This window comes from Amphiura filiformis, chromosome 18, assembly GCF_039555335.1.
Source record: "Amphiura filiformis chromosome 18, Afil_fr2py, whole genome shotgun sequence".
In the NCBI taxonomy this organism is placed as follows: domain Eukaryota; kingdom Metazoa; phylum Echinodermata; class Ophiuroidea; order Amphilepidida; family Amphiuridae; genus Amphiura; species Amphiura filiformis.
In genome coordinates this window covers 25,358,043-25,376,015 of record NC_092645.1, presented here as the reverse complement: position 1 = coordinate 25,376,015, position 17,973 = coordinate 25,358,043, and the positions used below count along the sequence as shown (strand labels likewise).

The window sequence follows — 17,973 nt, the reverse complement described above, 5'->3', positions numbered from 1 at the left end:
GTAAGCCTTTATGTCACTATGGCGTAGCCTGAAACCCACCATATGTAAGGTGCATGGGTATGCTGTAGCAGGTGGCTCTGATATCGCTTTGTGTTGTGATTTGATTGTCATGGCAGAAGATGCCAAAATTGGATATCCACCATCAAGGTATGTAAGCCTTTATGTCACTATGGCATAGCCTGAAACCCACCATATGTAAGGTGCATGGGTATGCTGTTGCAGGTGGCTCTGATATCGCTTTGTGTTGTGATTTGATTGTCATGGCGGGTATGCTGTTGCAGGTGGCTCTGATATCGCTTTGTGTTGTGATTTGATCGTCATGGCGGAAGATGCCAAAATGGATATCCACCATCAAGGTATGTAAGCCTTTATGTCTCTATGGCGTAGCCTGAAACCCACCATATGTAAGGTGCATGGGTATGCTGTTGCAGGTGGCTCTGATATCGCTTTGTGTTGTGATTTGATCGTCATGGCGGAAGATGCCAAAATGGATATCCACCATCAAGGTATGTAAGCCTTTATGTCTCTATGGCGTAGCCTGAAACCCACCATATGTAAGGTGCATGGGTATGCTGTTGCAGGTGGCTCTGATATCGCTTTGTGTTGTGATTTGATCGTCATGGCAGAAGATGCCAAAATTGGATATCCACCATCAAGGTATGTAATGTATGATTACTAGAATGGGTGAGGCAGTATCATAGTATTGTTTATACATGAATATGTCCAAGGTTGGAAAACTGTGCAGTTGTTTCATTCCAACAATTATTTTCATGGAGGGAGGCAAGGTGTAGCATTTTTCCATAAAAGAATACTGCAAATAATTCTTTATGAATATATTGTTCAAAAATATCCAAGATTATCATAGATTTTCTGTACACAATATTTTGCCTAACTGCACCATGCCCACTAAGCAACCAATGGTTACTGTTTTTAGGCAATTTGATCATTATCAAAATATTTATAAAAAAAAAACTTGTCTGTATAAATTGCTGTCACCAGCATCAAGTGCTAACCTATGTAGGCTTCTGAATTCAACAGCTTCATTGGGCTGTAGATTTCAAATGGATCGAGTCACCCATTCTGATAAACCTATTTGATATTCACACCCCACTGCAGTGGCGTGGCGTGGGTCATCATATTGGGGGGCACCGACCATTTGGGGGGGGGGGGGCACCTGGTCTGACTAGGGGGGGCACAAGCCGTTTTTTGACCATTTTCCTATGGGATTGGGATTTTCTAAATTTTCAATCGATTGGGGGGGGCTGCCTCACTGTGTATCAATTTGTTAGCCTCATTAGGTTATCTAAGCTTGTTCCAAAAACTATGAATTATGATGAATTTTGATTCTTTGATTTTAGTGAAAACTTCAGATTTTTGACAAATGAGTATAAAAATGTTTATTTTGGAAAAATCTTAAAATTTACAGTCAGACCTAAAATGCACAATTATACCCAAAATGCGTACATTTTGGCATTTTTTGGGCACCATGCACGCATATTTCATGTCCTTAAGTGTATTTTTGATGTATGTTTTTTCTACAGAGTATGGGGCTGTCCTACTACAGCAATGTGGACATATCGAGTTGGAGCTGAGAGAGCTAAAAGAATACTCTTTACTGGAGAGCTAATTGATGGTAAAGAAGCTGCAAGAATTGGACTAGTGGGTGAGGTAAGGTGCAGAAGAGACTAGGTAGAATTGTGTTAAGCTTCGTAATGACGATTGAATAATTTACAGTTCATATTGTAGCAGAGTTGTGAAAATATTCTCTTTCGACTTTGGTTATGTGACATAGCACGACTAACTAGTGGCGCCGTGTACTGCACCGTTGTGACAAGATCGCGCTCTGAAGTTCTAAAACTACAAACTCGGTCTAAAGGTCAATTTGGACACAACTGGGCAGTCTCAGTGCAATTAGTGCAACCAGAATTTGGTTGCAAAAGTCTGACACTTTGTTTCCATATAGTTTTTATCAGTCAAATGAGGGCGGCTGTCTAGGTTGAGTACAGTTCAGACTTCATGAGAGCTTTTAAGCGTTAAAAACAAACTGCAAGAATTGGGCTACTGGATGATGGACTACACCCTAATCCAAGAAATAAAGTACCAATTTTTTTGTTGATTAAATAACTATTATCTTGTTTTTCCAAATAAAACATAGCTAAATCATAATCCTTTAGTTAGTTCTGTCAAATTTTAATATTTCTGGAACTTCTGGAAAATTGGCCAAAAATGTGCAATTTTGAATGTTTTCCCAACAGCTGCTGTCGCAAAATTCAAAGATTTGACACAAGTTTAAGTATTCAAAATTTAATCTATAGGCTTAGAGTTTGTTGAAATTTAATATTTTTTGTTAAATTTGGATAATTTAGTTGAATCAGGAGTAGGATATGTTTGATATACATGTAGTTGCATGGATCCTGCACATAATGATAGAGGATAATTTGTAATAAAGTCGCTGGGTGGGCACTTATATACTCTGATCAGCTCGTAATCGGCGGGACTCATCACATCGTGGATTGATATAGAATGGCGTACACACAAACTAGGCGCAGCAACTTCATAAACTAAACTTTGCGTGAATGATCGTGCTTTTGTGAATTCTGGCGTGCGTAAGTTGGAACTTTATTGACTCTTGCAGTAACAAAACCGAATAATTCCCACCTATTAAGAGCTGATCATAGTATAGGGGCATGGGCAGTTAATGGAATGAATATGGTACTTGAAAAGAGCAATTGACAGCAAAGAAGCTACAAGGCAAGATGGGAGAACCAATTGATGTTAGAAGCTGCAAGAATTGAAATATTGCCAGGATAACCCGAAATAAATAAAGTTGGCTAAATATGCCAACTTATTTATGTATATTGTTTCCATTGTGTTTTTAATTTGTAGGCAGTACCAGCTACTGAATTAGATACAGCAGTGAGCAGACTTGTAGAGAAAATTAAAACAGTACCAACTAACCAGTTATTCTTCCAGAAACAAGTTATTAATCAGGTAAAATGAATTTGTAAAATGAGTGCAATGAATATGGCAGCTAATGGATATATGTCTTTGTGCCACTGAGCTCTCAGCTGTCTAGGTGCAATGAATTATCATTACTATGGCAGCTGATGGACATACGTCTTTGTACCGCTGAGCCCTCAGCTGTCTAGGTGCAATGAATTATCTTTTTTTTTTCTTTTTTTATCGTTTGACATAGTATGTCAGGCAAAATGCCTTTTATTCACATTAAATACACTATAAATATTATAACAACAAAAGTTATTGCACTGCACATAATCCATATATAATAGTAGATGTTATAAAACAAATTTACATACATGTATATAATAAGAAAATCAAAGAAATAATTTAAGCAAAATGACAGAGCCAAGAACAGACACGGAAGTCATCCAAGTAACTGTTCATCTGCGATCAACTAGCTAAAGTCATGAGACCAAACCTCTCATACTGAAGTTCCTGCCTAAAGAGGAACAGAAGACAAGGATGATCCCGTATCTGTATTTGCCAATGCACATTTTGCCAACACATATAACATAATTGATATATTTTGACCGATCACTGGTAATGTCATTATGATAATTAAATAAAACATTTTCAACAGAAAGCCTAAAGTTTTTACCAAGCCTTTGTGTAATAACCCTGTTAGCAAATTCCCAAATAGGAGTGGTCTTATTACAATGAAAAAAGAAGTGCTCTGGATGATCAACAGCATTACAGGAATTGCACAAATTGGTATCTTCTTTCCCCATTTTACATAATAAAACTTTTGTAGGATAAATGTTATGAATAATTTTCCAATTAAGTGAAATAAGTCTGGCCTCACTGGTACAACATGGTATTGAACCCCAAATCTTTTCCCAATCAAAATTATAATTGGGGAATCTTCTACACCAATAGTTCATACAAATTGGTGGAACATAAATCTTATCAACCATGGCATGTCTAAAAACTTTGAAGAACAGGCTTCTATAGGGACTGCATTAAAGACAATTGATTCAGTCCTAATTTGGTCTAGAATTGGTGCATTCTTCCAATCATTCGGCAGAGCATTGCAAAGAGCGAAGTACTGAAAAAGAATGTTGCCAGTGCGTGGAATGCGGTGCCTAAAATACTCAAGTGAGTAGATTGAACCATCATCATCAAAAAGATCTTTTATAAAAATAAAGCCAGCTTCAATCCAGTCTCTATAGAAAAGTGTTTTCTTGTTAACAGTTACAGCATCATTGTTCCAAATGATTTGATTGTAGTAATCAGATATGTCAGCTTTATTTGAAGTACATTTAGTATTGAACCAGACTTTAAACATGTTGTTATAAAAGACAGGAAAGGTGTCAATAACATTCTTGCATACAGTGTTGATTTGGTTGAAGCTACAATTACAATTAAACACATTCATACCCAAACCAAACTTGTTGACATAGTAAAGTGGAATGTTCTTCCAGCAAGCAGGACTAGAATTGTTTAGTTTTTGATCCAAGACATCTTTAAAGCATTGAAAAACATCTCAACCTGAAATATGTTTATACCACCTCTTTCATAATCTGCAATAATGGTGTTCCGCTTCACCGCTTCCACTCTATTCCAAATAAATTTAAAAAACATAGTGTTTAATTTCTTTACAACTCTCTCAGGAAGGTCTACAACTGGAGCAATGTATGAAAGTTGCGAAGCCAACAATGTTTTCACGATCAAGTTTCTACCAACCATTGATAGGCCTCGCATCTTCCATGCACGGATTGAACACTCGATCTTATTCATTTTATCCTCCCAATTACAAGACAAATGATTTATTGAGATACTTGGGGAGAAATACACACCAAGGATTTTAACAGTGTTATTTGGCGCTAATTTCAGTTAACATTTCGATGCGAAATTATTATTTTCAAGGACCCAATCCATACGGCATCACTTTTGGCATGATTTACTGAAAGACCAGATAATCTTGAAAAGTTATCAAATACATCCATAACCGTTTAACACATTCAGGGTCTTTTACAAAATGGTAGTATCATCTGCAAAAGTAGAGATGCTAATTTATTTATGATCATAGTTCTCAATTGGTAAAGTAATACCCTGGATTTGCTTGGATTGACGAATTTTACAAGCGAGCAACTCCACACTAAGGACGAAGATCAAAGGCGAAATCGGACAACCCTGACGTCGCCACAATTTACATCAAAGGAACTTGAGATGTGACCATTATTAATAATACAATTAGTGGTATTGGAAAAAATAACTGAAATCCATTTTCTGAACATTGAACCAAAATTCAATTTTCTGAGCGCATAAAATATAAAGTCACGTTCTATACTGTCGAATGCTTTTTAAAATCAATACACATCATAACACCAGGTAAATTATTATTATCAACATATCTTAAAACATCTTCAATAAGGCGGATATTTTCGTGTATACTTCTACCCTTAACAAAACCATTCTGATCAGTATTCACAACAGACTGAAGAATGTTTTTATCTGAGCAGCCAATGCTTTAGTGGCTATCTTATAATCAATATTCAACAAAGCAATTGGACGCCAGTTATTAAGGGAATCCCGGGAAGCCCTTTACCTTTATGAATGAGGGAGATTATGCCACGATTCTGACAGGTGGTAAGTGACCCAGAAAGATACGCATCATTAAGCGCCGTAACAACAATGGGACCAATCTTTGGCCAAAAGTGCTGATAGAACTCTACCGTGAGACCATCATAGCCAGGGCTTTTATTTTTTGCCATATAATTGAGCGCGCCTACACATTCTTCTGCTGTCAAGATACCCTCACAGCTTTCACTCTGTTCATTAGTCAGAGTAGGAAAAATTGTATCTCGAAAAACTCATCCAATTCTATTTCAGACACATCAACTTTGCTTTTAAACAAATCAGAAAAATAGACAACCTCTTCATTTAAAATAACAGATTGATCAGTTGTCATCACACCATTACTACACTGAAGTTTGTTGATTGACTTCTTAGAAGCATTTTTTTCTCCAAATTCAGAAAATATTTAGTACATTTCTCACCTTCTTCAATCCATTTCTCTTTAGATCTTATTTGTAACCCTTTCATATAATGACTGTACATAACTTCATACTCCAGTTTACAAGCATTATACTGCAATTTCAGGTTCTCATCATCCGTCTGATTGATGCAATTTTCATAAAGCTTTTGAATTATCATTAATATGGCAGCTAATGTACATACGTCTTTGTGCCGCTGAGCTCTTAGCTGTCTAGGTGCAATGAATTATCATTACAATGGCAGCTAATGGACATACGTCTTTGTGCCACTGAGCCCTCAGCTGTCTAGGTGCAATGAATTATCATTACTATGGCAGCTGATGGACATACGGACCGCTGAGCCATATATACGTCTTTGTGCCACTGAGCTCTCAGCTGTCTAGGTGCAATGAATTATCATTACTATGGCAGCTGATGGACATACGTCTTTGTACCGCTGAGCCCTCAGCTGTCTAGGTGCAATGAATTATCATTAATATGGCAGCTAATGGACATACGTCTTTGTGCCACTGAGCCCTCAGCTGTCCAGGTGAAATGAATTATCATTAATATGGCAGCTAATGGACATACATCTTTGTGCTACTGAGCCCTCAGCTGTCTAGGTGCAATGAATTATCATTAATATGGCAGCTAATGGACATGTCTTTGTGCTGCTGAGCCCTCAGCTGTCCAGGTGCAATGAATTATCATTAATATGGCAGCTAATGGTCATACGTCTTTGTGCCGCTGAGCCCTCAGCTGTCTAGGTGCAATGAATTATCATTAATATGGCAGCTAATGGACATACGTCTTTGTGCTGCTAAGCCTTCAGCTGTCTACAATCAAGTGCAAATTTGCTGGGACACTTTCATAGTTCAATGACCCTCCCCGCACCCCTTATTCAATGTTGTATACCAAACGCCTCATTTTTTAAATGGACTATATTTTTGCTCCAACATTGGTTGGTGGGGGAGGGAGGGGATTCGAAATAGGGTGGAAACTATACAAATAAAATATCACATGGTGAACTTCATATGACCGGTTTTATTGAACAGAGGGCGCGAAATATGAACAAGTGTCCCAGGGAAATTTGCACTTGATTGTAGGTGCAATGAATTATCATTAATATGACAGCTATGGACATAGGTCTTTGTGCTGTTAAGCCCTCAGCTGTCTAGGTGCAATGAATTATCATTAATATGGAAGCTAATGGACATGAATTTGTGCCGCTGAGCCCTCAGTTGTCTAGATGTAATTAGATCATTAATATGGCAGCTAATGGACATACGTCTGTGCGCCGCTGAGGTCTGTGCTATCTAGATGCAACCATTCATACGACAGCTAATTGACATACATCTTTGTGCCAAGGAGCTCTAGATTTAATACCTAGATGCAATAATTTATACAACATCGAATGGATATGTATATGTCTTTGTGCAAGCGTTCATACGACAGCTAATGGACATACCTGTATGTGTTGCTGATTCCTGTGAACTATGTAAGTTCCATCTATATAACAGCATTTTCTTATTACCGTGCATGCTTACAGGTTGTTGAACACATGGGTTTATCATCAGCTCAGAGACTAGCAACACTTCTAGACGGCATGTCACGACACTCACCAGAGGGCGTTGCATTCCAAAAGCGAACACAGGAAGTGGGATTCAAACAAGCAGTGCATGAGAGAGACACAGGGGTAAGTTTTCATGTGTCCATGCCTACAGTTTGTCCACTCTGACATACAAAGTGACAACGCACGTGTATACAGTGCGTAAACAGTGTGCAATGCTGCGTCTGTGCTGCAGGTATGCGTACCTTAAAATCAGCACAATCTGCATCGTTACTTTGTACTTCAGAGTAGACTGACTGTATAGGCAAATTATCTAATTCTCGATCATGAGAGGATGTACCTTTTGGGTATCTTTGCGTTAGCGTACTTTTCATAGAACAACACGATCGCGCGACCAACAACAGTGATTGGCCAATTCTTAAAATATGTACTTGCGCCTTAACCATGTGGTCTTTGCTTAGTATGCTCGACGCAAATCTGTGCATACCCAAGTTGGCTCTCATGATCGAGAATTAAATATTTTGCATGTAGGAAAGAAATTGGAATCCAGGGTCCAGATTGATCAATTCATCTTTTAAAAGTGTACACCTAAGATATTTATACAGGCCGTATCAACCTCCCTCTACTAAGTGGATGCATTGCTGTTGTGTAAAACAATGGGTCTGTGGCAGCAGCCACTGGTGGATGAGGTTGGCTACACCCTAGCTACACTGACCATGGAGGTGGTGGAGGCTTTATAATCAATGTAAATCTAGCTGTCTTAAACTACAGTTTAATCAGCTCGTAATCGGTGGGCCGTATAACATCGCATATTATTAATATCAATATATTTTATTTTGAGAATTGTCTTGTGCCATGGTGCCAGAAGTATCACAAATTATGAATTCAAGTCCTATACTTTGACTACTTAATTTAACACGCACAATATAGACCAGACAGGTCAACTATATTATTCTTAATGTGGGTCTAGTTCGGCGTAGTGGTAAAAGCCTAACAATTCCCGCTGATTACGAGCTGATCAAAGAATAATGATGTCGGGTGGCTTTGGTCGTATATATCATAATACTAATCATGGCGTGTCTGTCTGTCCGTCCGCACCTCTGTCCGCGCGCTATCGGCGTGTGCGTGGCTTCGCTAACGCTGCGTGCTTTCGCGGTGATGCGCTGTCGCGTCTTGGGCGGTGCGCTATCGCGTAAGCGCAGTGCGTGCATCGGAAAGAATTACAGTGTGGTTAATCGTGCAGGTGCATCTCATCGGATCAATGTGGTTAATCGTGCAGGTACATCTCATCGGATCAATAGGCCTATTTTCAACACATTTCAAAACGGCACACGTGCAGAGGCCTATTAGTAGCAGAACATGACTATTTCCGGGGTACAATATTTTTTTCCGTAGTTAAATCCTAACCTGTAACCCGTTATATCAGCCTAATTGCGTTCACATTTATCCCGATTGATTTTATTACTTTATAATGTTTTGTAACAGCCTACATCCAGATACAAATTTCAGGGCAAGTAGGCCTATATGGGTAACAGGTGTTGGGTAATTAGAGATAGTCACAAGAACCACCCAACCCGAGAACCGCGAAATCTAGTATAGTATGGTTCCACACAACAACAATACTGACATGCAGTAAATGGAGGTTGATATATAATGCAGCTAAACATACAATGTATCCTCTAAGGGAATTTGCATTTAAAAGGTAATTGCTATACAAAATTGGGGAAATATTCCTATATCTGCAGGAAATTCAGATTATCTTCCAGGGTCAAACTTTTGGAGAGAATCTGTTCTCGTAAAGATTCTCAGACACAGATTTGTGTGAATCAAAGTTGATTCTCACAAACTTTTGCAGTAAACACTGTAGTTGATTAGCAAGAATAGAGTGATTCCCACAAATTTACTCTGCTAGAATCAAGATTGATCCCCCCTCTAATGATATTCTGACCCTCTCTTCCCAGGAAATAATTTTATATCTAGGCATGTGTGTGTTGATTAAAAGTGATGGGGTACATTTATAGTAAAGCATAAATAATAAACTGGAAACATGTGGTTTTTACAATATGATCCATCCAGCCAAATATCCCTCTAATTATTTCAACATGAATGAACATGAAAATGGTAGAATACTAAATATTGGGCTATAGCTATAGTAGTAGTATTTTTACTACTCAAGTGCGATATTTTAGCTTGATTTATGTTTGTGATTGGGCTTTCAAAGTTAAATAATTTACGGTTCTGACAGTTTTGAAGCTAGTGGTTGTTGCGGCCGGGGACCAAGAATACATAACGGCACTCCCCATTAACAATTGTGGCTGAAGCGAGGGAAAATGTGCACAAATACCTCTGATTTATTTTGGTTATAATGAAGTTGAATTGCAGTCTTAAATCGATCCTTCAAAATTTCAAATTACTATCTGTGCTGAAATGTGTGCAAAGCGTGTGAAAATTTTGACTTTCATTGCTTGGAGGGGGTGCAGAACTGATGCTGAATTGTTCAATTTGGTGCCCCACTAATGTGGCGCCCAGGGTATTTACCCCCCCGCCCACCCCCTCGCAACGCCACTGTGTTCTTAAATTAAACATGAAAAAACCTGTCATAAATTTGCCACTATCCATTTAATGTGAGTCATGAATACATATTACACCCCTATTATAACTAATGGAACATCCTTATTTCTGTTTTTCTCAATTCCAGATTATAGACTGGTCAAAGTTATGATGAGTGTTCTGCAAGCAGAGGCCATACCTGAAACTTTTTGTAAGCGGTAACCGGTAAATGTTATTTTATGAGATTTCTGTACGGCGGAAATTAATCGGTACTTATTGGAAGAAAATTAACCTCATGATGGCTGTTTTCCAGACTGCTTTTAATTTAACTTTGCAACATTGTTTGTTTATTTTGATTGAGTTTCTTGAATCATGGAAGGAGTACGCCATGCTTTACTAACAATTTCTGAGTGATTTATTGAAATCACATCTTAGTGATACCTACTCATGATGTAATCGCTTTTGCAAAGAGCTATTGAGCAAGTATGACTTATCCTTATTTGAAAAAACAATGCCAGATGAACAATTTGTTTTGTGATAATGAGTTAATTACACACAGTTTCAGGGAGCACATGGAAGTCATCAAGTTACTACATCTGTCACATTGTTGATTTTGTGTTATTAGATAACAAACTCTGGAACCTCTGAATGAAGTGATCATGTTGTGGGTCTATGATTATTACGATGATACCTCAGCAAATAGTTGTTCAGTGATCTTTTGAAGAAATATGATACACTTAGTTGTACAGTGAAGAAATAAAAAGGTGTAAAGGCAGCATTGTTCACACCTGCCAATTTTACTGATTTTCAGTATTTTATACTGATTTTGTTTGAGAATACTGAAAATGCTAATACTGACAAAACACTGTAGGGCAGAGAATACTGACATTGCTTAAGAATTATTCCTCACTTTTGCACATGAAACTGCGAAAATTCTGATTTTGTATGGAAAATACTGGAGATCGAGGGATTAACATACCGGTGAGATATGGTGATATTTTGACCTTAAACTTGAATAAGGAGTTTTTTTAGGAGAAAAATAACTTAAGAACTGGCTTGAAGTCAGAATATAGCAGCAAACATGTTATTCATATGACTGTAAATTTGTGGTAGTAATGCTAACTTCCACAGAACATTTACAAACAATTAATGGATTTATATTTTTGATATTGGAAGGCTTCAAAGAAGTTTATGTTTCGATGTGGTACATAATTACTTAAATTTAACGAAAGCTCAATGACTTTGTAAAAATTAAAATGCTCAATAAACATGTGGACATTAGTTTGATATGTGTACTTCCCTGTATGTGTGGCTGTTCAACAAATATTAAATCCAAGTTTTGGGGTGATTTGCATCAGTGAAACTTACGAAATACTTAATTTTTTTGGTACAAATTGGAATAAGCATCAACATTAGAATTTGCGGTCACGCAACGGTAAATTTTGAAAAAATTTAAACAGAATGGAAGTAAAACAGATTTTCTCCATTACCATGACACTGAATCCTGATTTAATTTTTCTTTTGCCTACCATTATATCTTTTTTCTTTCCCTTCCATTATATTTTCCCTATTTAAACAGGAATTCCTACTCTTTTATAGCCAATATTGATGGGTTTTCATTTATTTTCAGCATGATTTCTGGCTTTTTAGCCCGGTGGTATGCTGTTTTCTCTCTGTTTTCACTATTTTCCTAGTTTGGACAAAAGATCAATATCATGCCTACCTACATTAAATGAAAAACAGATTTCAAAACAAATTGGTCTCACTAGCTAGATAAGCCCACGGGGTGTAATCCTGGAAAATATAAAAGGCTACGCCTTCAGGTATGCGAGAGTTCCTATTTTCAGCTGATTTCCTCTTTTTGGTTTTGTTTTCTTCTTCATCTTTTTTGTACACTTGCTCTGTACAAAAGTATAGGAGCTTTTGAATTTTTAGCGCTTTCAGCAGTATGATAGCTGTTTCCCCCATTTTTTAGCTCATTGCGTAACGCAATGAACTCTAGGCATGATCCGGATTTCTGTATGTTTTTTTCTTTCTCTTGCTACATTGTTTGAGCAATGGATCTGGTAATTTGTGGCGACGATCTTTGCATGATTGTTCATGATTGTTACTTATTTAGCTAGGAAAATTCGGACGGAAAGTGTCATTTTTGGAGCATTTTGTTACGAAAATTTTTACCAAATTTCATGGAATAGTCTCCTATGCAGACTGTTTGTGGTGCTTTTCATATTACAAACACTGTACAAACTCCTTGATCTGGCGATTTTGTAAAAGAGATGTTGAACTTTACTGCTTCAGTGCGGCTACAATGTTTGCTTTTCAGTGTTGCTTTGCCTTACATTCGGCAAGTCAATAGATAAAAAAAAGCACCAATTGGGCTTGTGCTGTCTATAGGCCCTTACTTCTGTGCACGAGCCATGAGCAAGTAGTGTCTCAAATTCTCCCAAATCAGAACTAATTGGGCTACCAAATTGTTGGTTGGCAACCCTGACTATGAACAAACATCTCACTCATTCAATTAAACCGATGGCCTTTGTTTGTTAATTACCATAAAATCCATATAGTGGTTATTCTCAAACTACAGTTGCCAAACATACAATATGGTGACCCAATAATATGATTTTTATTTGTGGATGAATTTTGCTGTAATCAACGGAATCTGGCGAATGATTCAATTTCAGTCCAGATTGATACCAAACACATTAAAAGTTGGTACATATTTGAAGAAAATTTTGATGAAAATGTGATATTTTCTTTTGAAATAATGCTGGGCTTCTTACCAACAAGAAATCATCACCGCTGCCTATCACTAGGATCCACAACATGCTCATCTATCAGGGCACATTTCTTAAACCCCAATACAGTTGCACATTCATTGAATGACCTTTGGAAATTTGGGTACACAAACTCATACTCCGCAACTTGAGGTCAAATTTTGCTCTCTGATTGTTTAATTGAGGTTATTGAACTATGGCATTGGGTCTTGGGATGAGGCCATTGTGGTCCATATTGTGCGCATTATTTTTGTGATGACCTTCAAGATATGATGGTTATCAGAAACAGAGATAAGGTTGTCTACCAGAAGAATGAGAGCATGTTTTAGGCGAGTTACAATATGGGCGAGTTAGGTAAAGGCGAGTTAAAAAGGCGAGTTACCCCCACAGAGTCAGGCTATTTTAGATATTCCCATGGGTAACACTATGAAGTCCCAGTGGCGAGTTACAGTAACACTATGAAGTCCCGGTGGCGAGTTACAGTAACACTATGAAGTCCCGGTGGCGAGTTACAGTGACACTATGAAGTCCCAGTGGCGAGTTACAGTAACACTATGAAGTCCCGGTGGCGAGTTACAGTAACACTATGAAGTCCCAGTGGCGAGTTACAGAAACACTATGAAGTCCCGGTGGCGAGTTACAGTAACACTATGAAGTCCCGGTGGCGAGTTACAGTAACACTATGACAAAGTCCCAACAGTGAGTTAAAAATGTCACAGTGTATTTTCAGTACTGGTTTTTTTTTAAAGCTGTTAGTCCAAAATCAGCAAAATCAGTTTCCAATTTGCTTGAGTCCTCATTTATCATATATTTCTCTTGCTCTTGGGCTTACAATTGGAATTAATATATAGAGGCAGTGCTACTGTCGCCTGTGCATAGGCTGCCCTCTTCTTCTAGTATTTAAAATCCGAAAAAGTTATACAAATAAAAAGTCATAAAACTTTTATAAAACACTTTTTAAAAACTTTTAAATTTTAAACACAACACAAAGGGCACAACACATGATCAGTATTAATGGTATTTGTAATATGGTAACTATTGATTGCAATATTTAAAATCAAGGCTGATATCTAGTTATATGGTAAAGTATAATTATGGAATGGACATGAGTCAAAGAATACATTAATGGTATCATTTTTTTTAAATAATCAGTTTTGAATTTTGACCAAAACTGCATTTTTGGTTCAAAATCTTGGACTTTCCGGAAATTCACAACTCGCCACATGGACTTTCCGGAAATTCACAACTCGCCACATGGACTTTCCGGAAATGCACAACTCGCCGCATGGACTTTCCGGAAAACACTGCAGGAGGTAACTCGCCATTTTAACTCGCCTTTTTCTAACTCGCCTATTTTTTAACTCGCCGATAACCTGTTCTCCAGAAGAATTTAGGCAGATAAGAAATATGCTGTATATGTTTTTTATTTGTGGATGCAATGTACAGTAATAAAAAAAATTGGTGAATGATTCAATTTTAGTCCAGATTGATACCAAACATGTTAAAGTTTGGTACATTTTGATGAAAATATGATATTTTCTTTTGAATTAATGCTGGGCCAAATTTTCTCCTTACCAACAACAAGACGGCAATGAAATCATCACCCCCATGCACCACTGTTCGAAGTTTTATAATATTAATACTCAATAGTCGTTATCATGTGTTAATTCCAATGATATACATTTGCAAACATGCTGGATCAGGGAATAGATCCATTGTCCATAGAAGTCCTATAGATAATATTTATATATCCTGAATTTAAATGCTATGAATGATATAATTAAGATCTTAGACATCAATATTGTCTTTTCAACAGAAACAAGAACTACCTTTAAACAAGAATTTGTCTTTAAAAAGACAAGTTCACGGATCAGGTGTATAGTACATGTGCTTTGAGCTACTTTGGTCTAACATTTAATATTCATATCTAACCTACTCTGCACTTATTCGACAATAAATAAGTTATATGAGGCTTAATAATGATACCTGCGTCTTGAGTCTTGACTCTGGAAAACAATATTTTTTAAAAACCTCATTTTGCATTTAGTTTTTTAAGCCCCCTCGGGAGCCACCTACAGGATCTCATTTTGCATTTAAGATTTTATTGTGTTGCAAAGTAGCAAAACTTTCTTTATATATGGCGCAATTTGTGCCTGGAAAAGGCTATCCCCTCTTACAACCTATCAACAGGTCTGATTTCTATAATGAGGTGTCACCGGGTTTGCAAGAGATAATAATACCAAGATAATAAACACCATGAAATTCACCACATCACGGCCAAGCTCACATTGGGCGCCCCATTCCTTTTTTAAAGGAATTTTTATTCAGTGCCTAGTATATCAGTATATGAGACCATGACAACCCCTCTCTGACATTACAAAACAGACAAACAGAAAGTCTGAACAGGGAAGTGCTAGTGGCTAGTGGCCTTTCCCTGTTCTGAAGATTGAAGGGAGCACTCGTTTAAATATAAAGTCAGGAAAATTAGATGTGTGTGCAAAATTTTATTTTATTTGTTTTAAATCATTTCATTTACCATGAAAGTGTTGTAGTTTTTAAGTTTTTATTTGGCAATTGCTTTTACATCGGGGGCACTCATCTATCCGATGGTGCATCCAAGACATTAAATATACAAACAAAACTGTATTAAACAAAATAAAATCAAAGGATACTCGACAAGCAAAAAGGTACAAATAAATAAATGCCTTGAATAAATAAATATCTTGAGAACCGTAAGTATATTTTCAAAATGCTGATTTGTGCTTGATCACAGCACTATGGTGATTTTGAGGTTTGAGAATACTGAAATGTGTTTTTCAAAGTTGGCAGCCCTGTATACATAGCTATACATGGCTATACATGGCTATGACATGGTTACATATATATGGCTATACATGGCCATACATAGCTATCCATAGCTATCCATGGCTATACATAGCTATGCATGGCTATACATAGCTATGCATGGCTATACATAGCTATGCATGGCTATACATAGCTATGCATGGCTATACATAACTATGCATGGCTATACATAGATATGCATGGCTATACATAACTATGCATGGCTATACATAGCTATGCATGGCTATATACATAGCTATGCATGGCTATACATAGCTATGCATGGCTATACATAGCTATGCATGGTATTCCTGACCATAACCCATAACAAATGAGCTACAGCACCAGTGGTGCTCTTGTTATGTGTGTGGTCCTTCACATGCCTGCTACCTGCAGAAGCTGAGATATGAGGGTGGAGGCAGAACTTTTTGAATGTATTTTAAATTTTGAAATTTTCCTGGGGTAGTGGGAATGAATCGCAAACTTTTGTTCAAATAGGTCAAATTAAATAATTAAACAATGATACAAATAGGAGCAAATAATCAGTTGCCGGTCTTATTTTTCCTAAGCCTATTACTATTGCCTCCAGCCAGAGTTTTACAAGAAAATGCAAAGATTACCCCTTATGTAAGCCCTGAATTCTGCTGGACTATGAGCGAAAAAGTGTGATCTGGAGTTGATGACCTTGCATAGTGAGAAATATTTTAGGTTTACAACGCGAATATTTCCACTTATGCAGTATTTTATTGATAAATTTGCATATGGATCTGTAGAATCACCCATGCCACAGGAGAATCAATGATGTCAATAATATTAATTTTGCAAAAATTTACTTTACACAAGGGCAAATCCATTTTTGTTGTTCACATTTTGTTACTTGCACTTAGAACACTACATGCACCTGACATTACCTGATGTAATAGTCTACAAGACTTCTAGCATCTAAAAGACTGGTGTGGACAATTATCTTGGACAAAAGTGGTATGTGAAACTTGGAAATTTAAAAAAAAAATCCTTTTTCCAAAGGTTTAAGCCATAGGCATTTGTTTTTCATTTTGGCTACTTTTTCTGCTGGTTTTAGAATATCTCTCTGAATTTTTGATGTGGATATTATAGATTTAATTATTTCTCTTTGGAATTCCATGCAGATTTGTATAATTTTTTATTCTGGTTTTAAATATTTCTTGATTGTTTATAGTTTTGTTCTTGTAATTTTCAATGCTTCTTTCATAAGGCATTTGTAGGTACATATCAAGAGCAAAACTGGCTAATATGTTGGATTTTTCAGTTCTTTGTTTAAAGATAAAATAACAAATGTTCAGGATGTTGTGGAAGACCAATGTGCAACCAATTTGTGCCTAGAATCTGAGCTAATTTATGGCTTTATAATTATGACAGTGTTGTGATACACTATGTAAAATTCTTCAAAAATGTAAACTTGCAATCCGTTTCCACAAATTACCACATTTGATTTTCAGCGTTTTTGCATTTAAAAGAAGTGGCTATGTTTATTTTATGTGTCACTTTGAAACTTATTCTGGTAAAATTTATCTTCCAGAAAGGCTTCCAAAGGGTATTTAACCCATGGAAACCCTGCTGCTTTAGCATTGGTCAACATATTTCAGTGGTTTTTTTTTCAAGACCAGTTTTCATACCTGGTAAAAGTGAAAGCAGGCGGATATATGTGGGGGGTTTTCTCCGAGGAGAGGGGTGAGGCACTTCCATAACAGATACGCAGCATGTGGCTCGGGGCGGGATAGACCCCATTTTTCACAACCGGCTTGTACCCAATGACCCCCTTTTTTGTTTTACTACCCTCCCTATTAACCAATGACCCCTTTAAACAAATTTTAAGGTTCTCAATGACCCCTACCTTTTTCTTATATCCTACTACACAATGTCCCCCCTTTTCTTTATTTTCAAAGTCAATAGCACCCCCTTTTTCAGATGGTATTTGTGTTTTCCGCAAAAAAATATAAATCAATCATCCAGTGCCTTCCAATTGCTTCCTTAGGTAGCCAAGTTTTTTTTTTTTTTGCAGTTTGGCACTTATTTATTATGTTTATGTATGTTTCAGCCCTGGAATTGAAGAGCGTTTTTCCAAACCCATGGCATGCCCATCCCCACTGCCGTAATGCCCTCAAAATATGTCCTTACCCAAGGCAGTCACTTGCCGTGCCCTCTAATGAAGTTGCCGTTGGTGCCCCAGCCCTGCCCCTTTATCATCTATCTATGTTTG

General features: G+C 37.2%; 1 protein-coding gene across 1 annotated transcript in view; it reads left to right on the top strand.

Annotated features, from left to right (window-relative positions):
• LOC140140037 (putative enoyl-CoA hydratase) overlaps nt 1–11,398 on the top strand; it is a 40,689-nt gene extending 29,291 nt beyond the window's left edge. The window contains exons 5-8 of the mRNA XM_072161847.1: nt 1,542–1,668; nt 2,887–2,991; nt 7,546–7,692; nt 10,265–11,398. Of these exons, the coding sequence (XP_072017948.1) occupies nt 1,542–1,668; nt 2,887–2,991; nt 7,546–7,692; nt 10,265–10,288 (403 nt within the window). The 3' untranslated portion in view covers nt 10,289–11,398. The remainder of the gene's footprint in view (nt 1–1,541; nt 1,669–2,886; nt 2,992–7,545; nt 7,693–10,264) is intronic.
• The last annotated feature ends 6,575 nt before the right edge of the window (nt 11,399–17,973 follow it).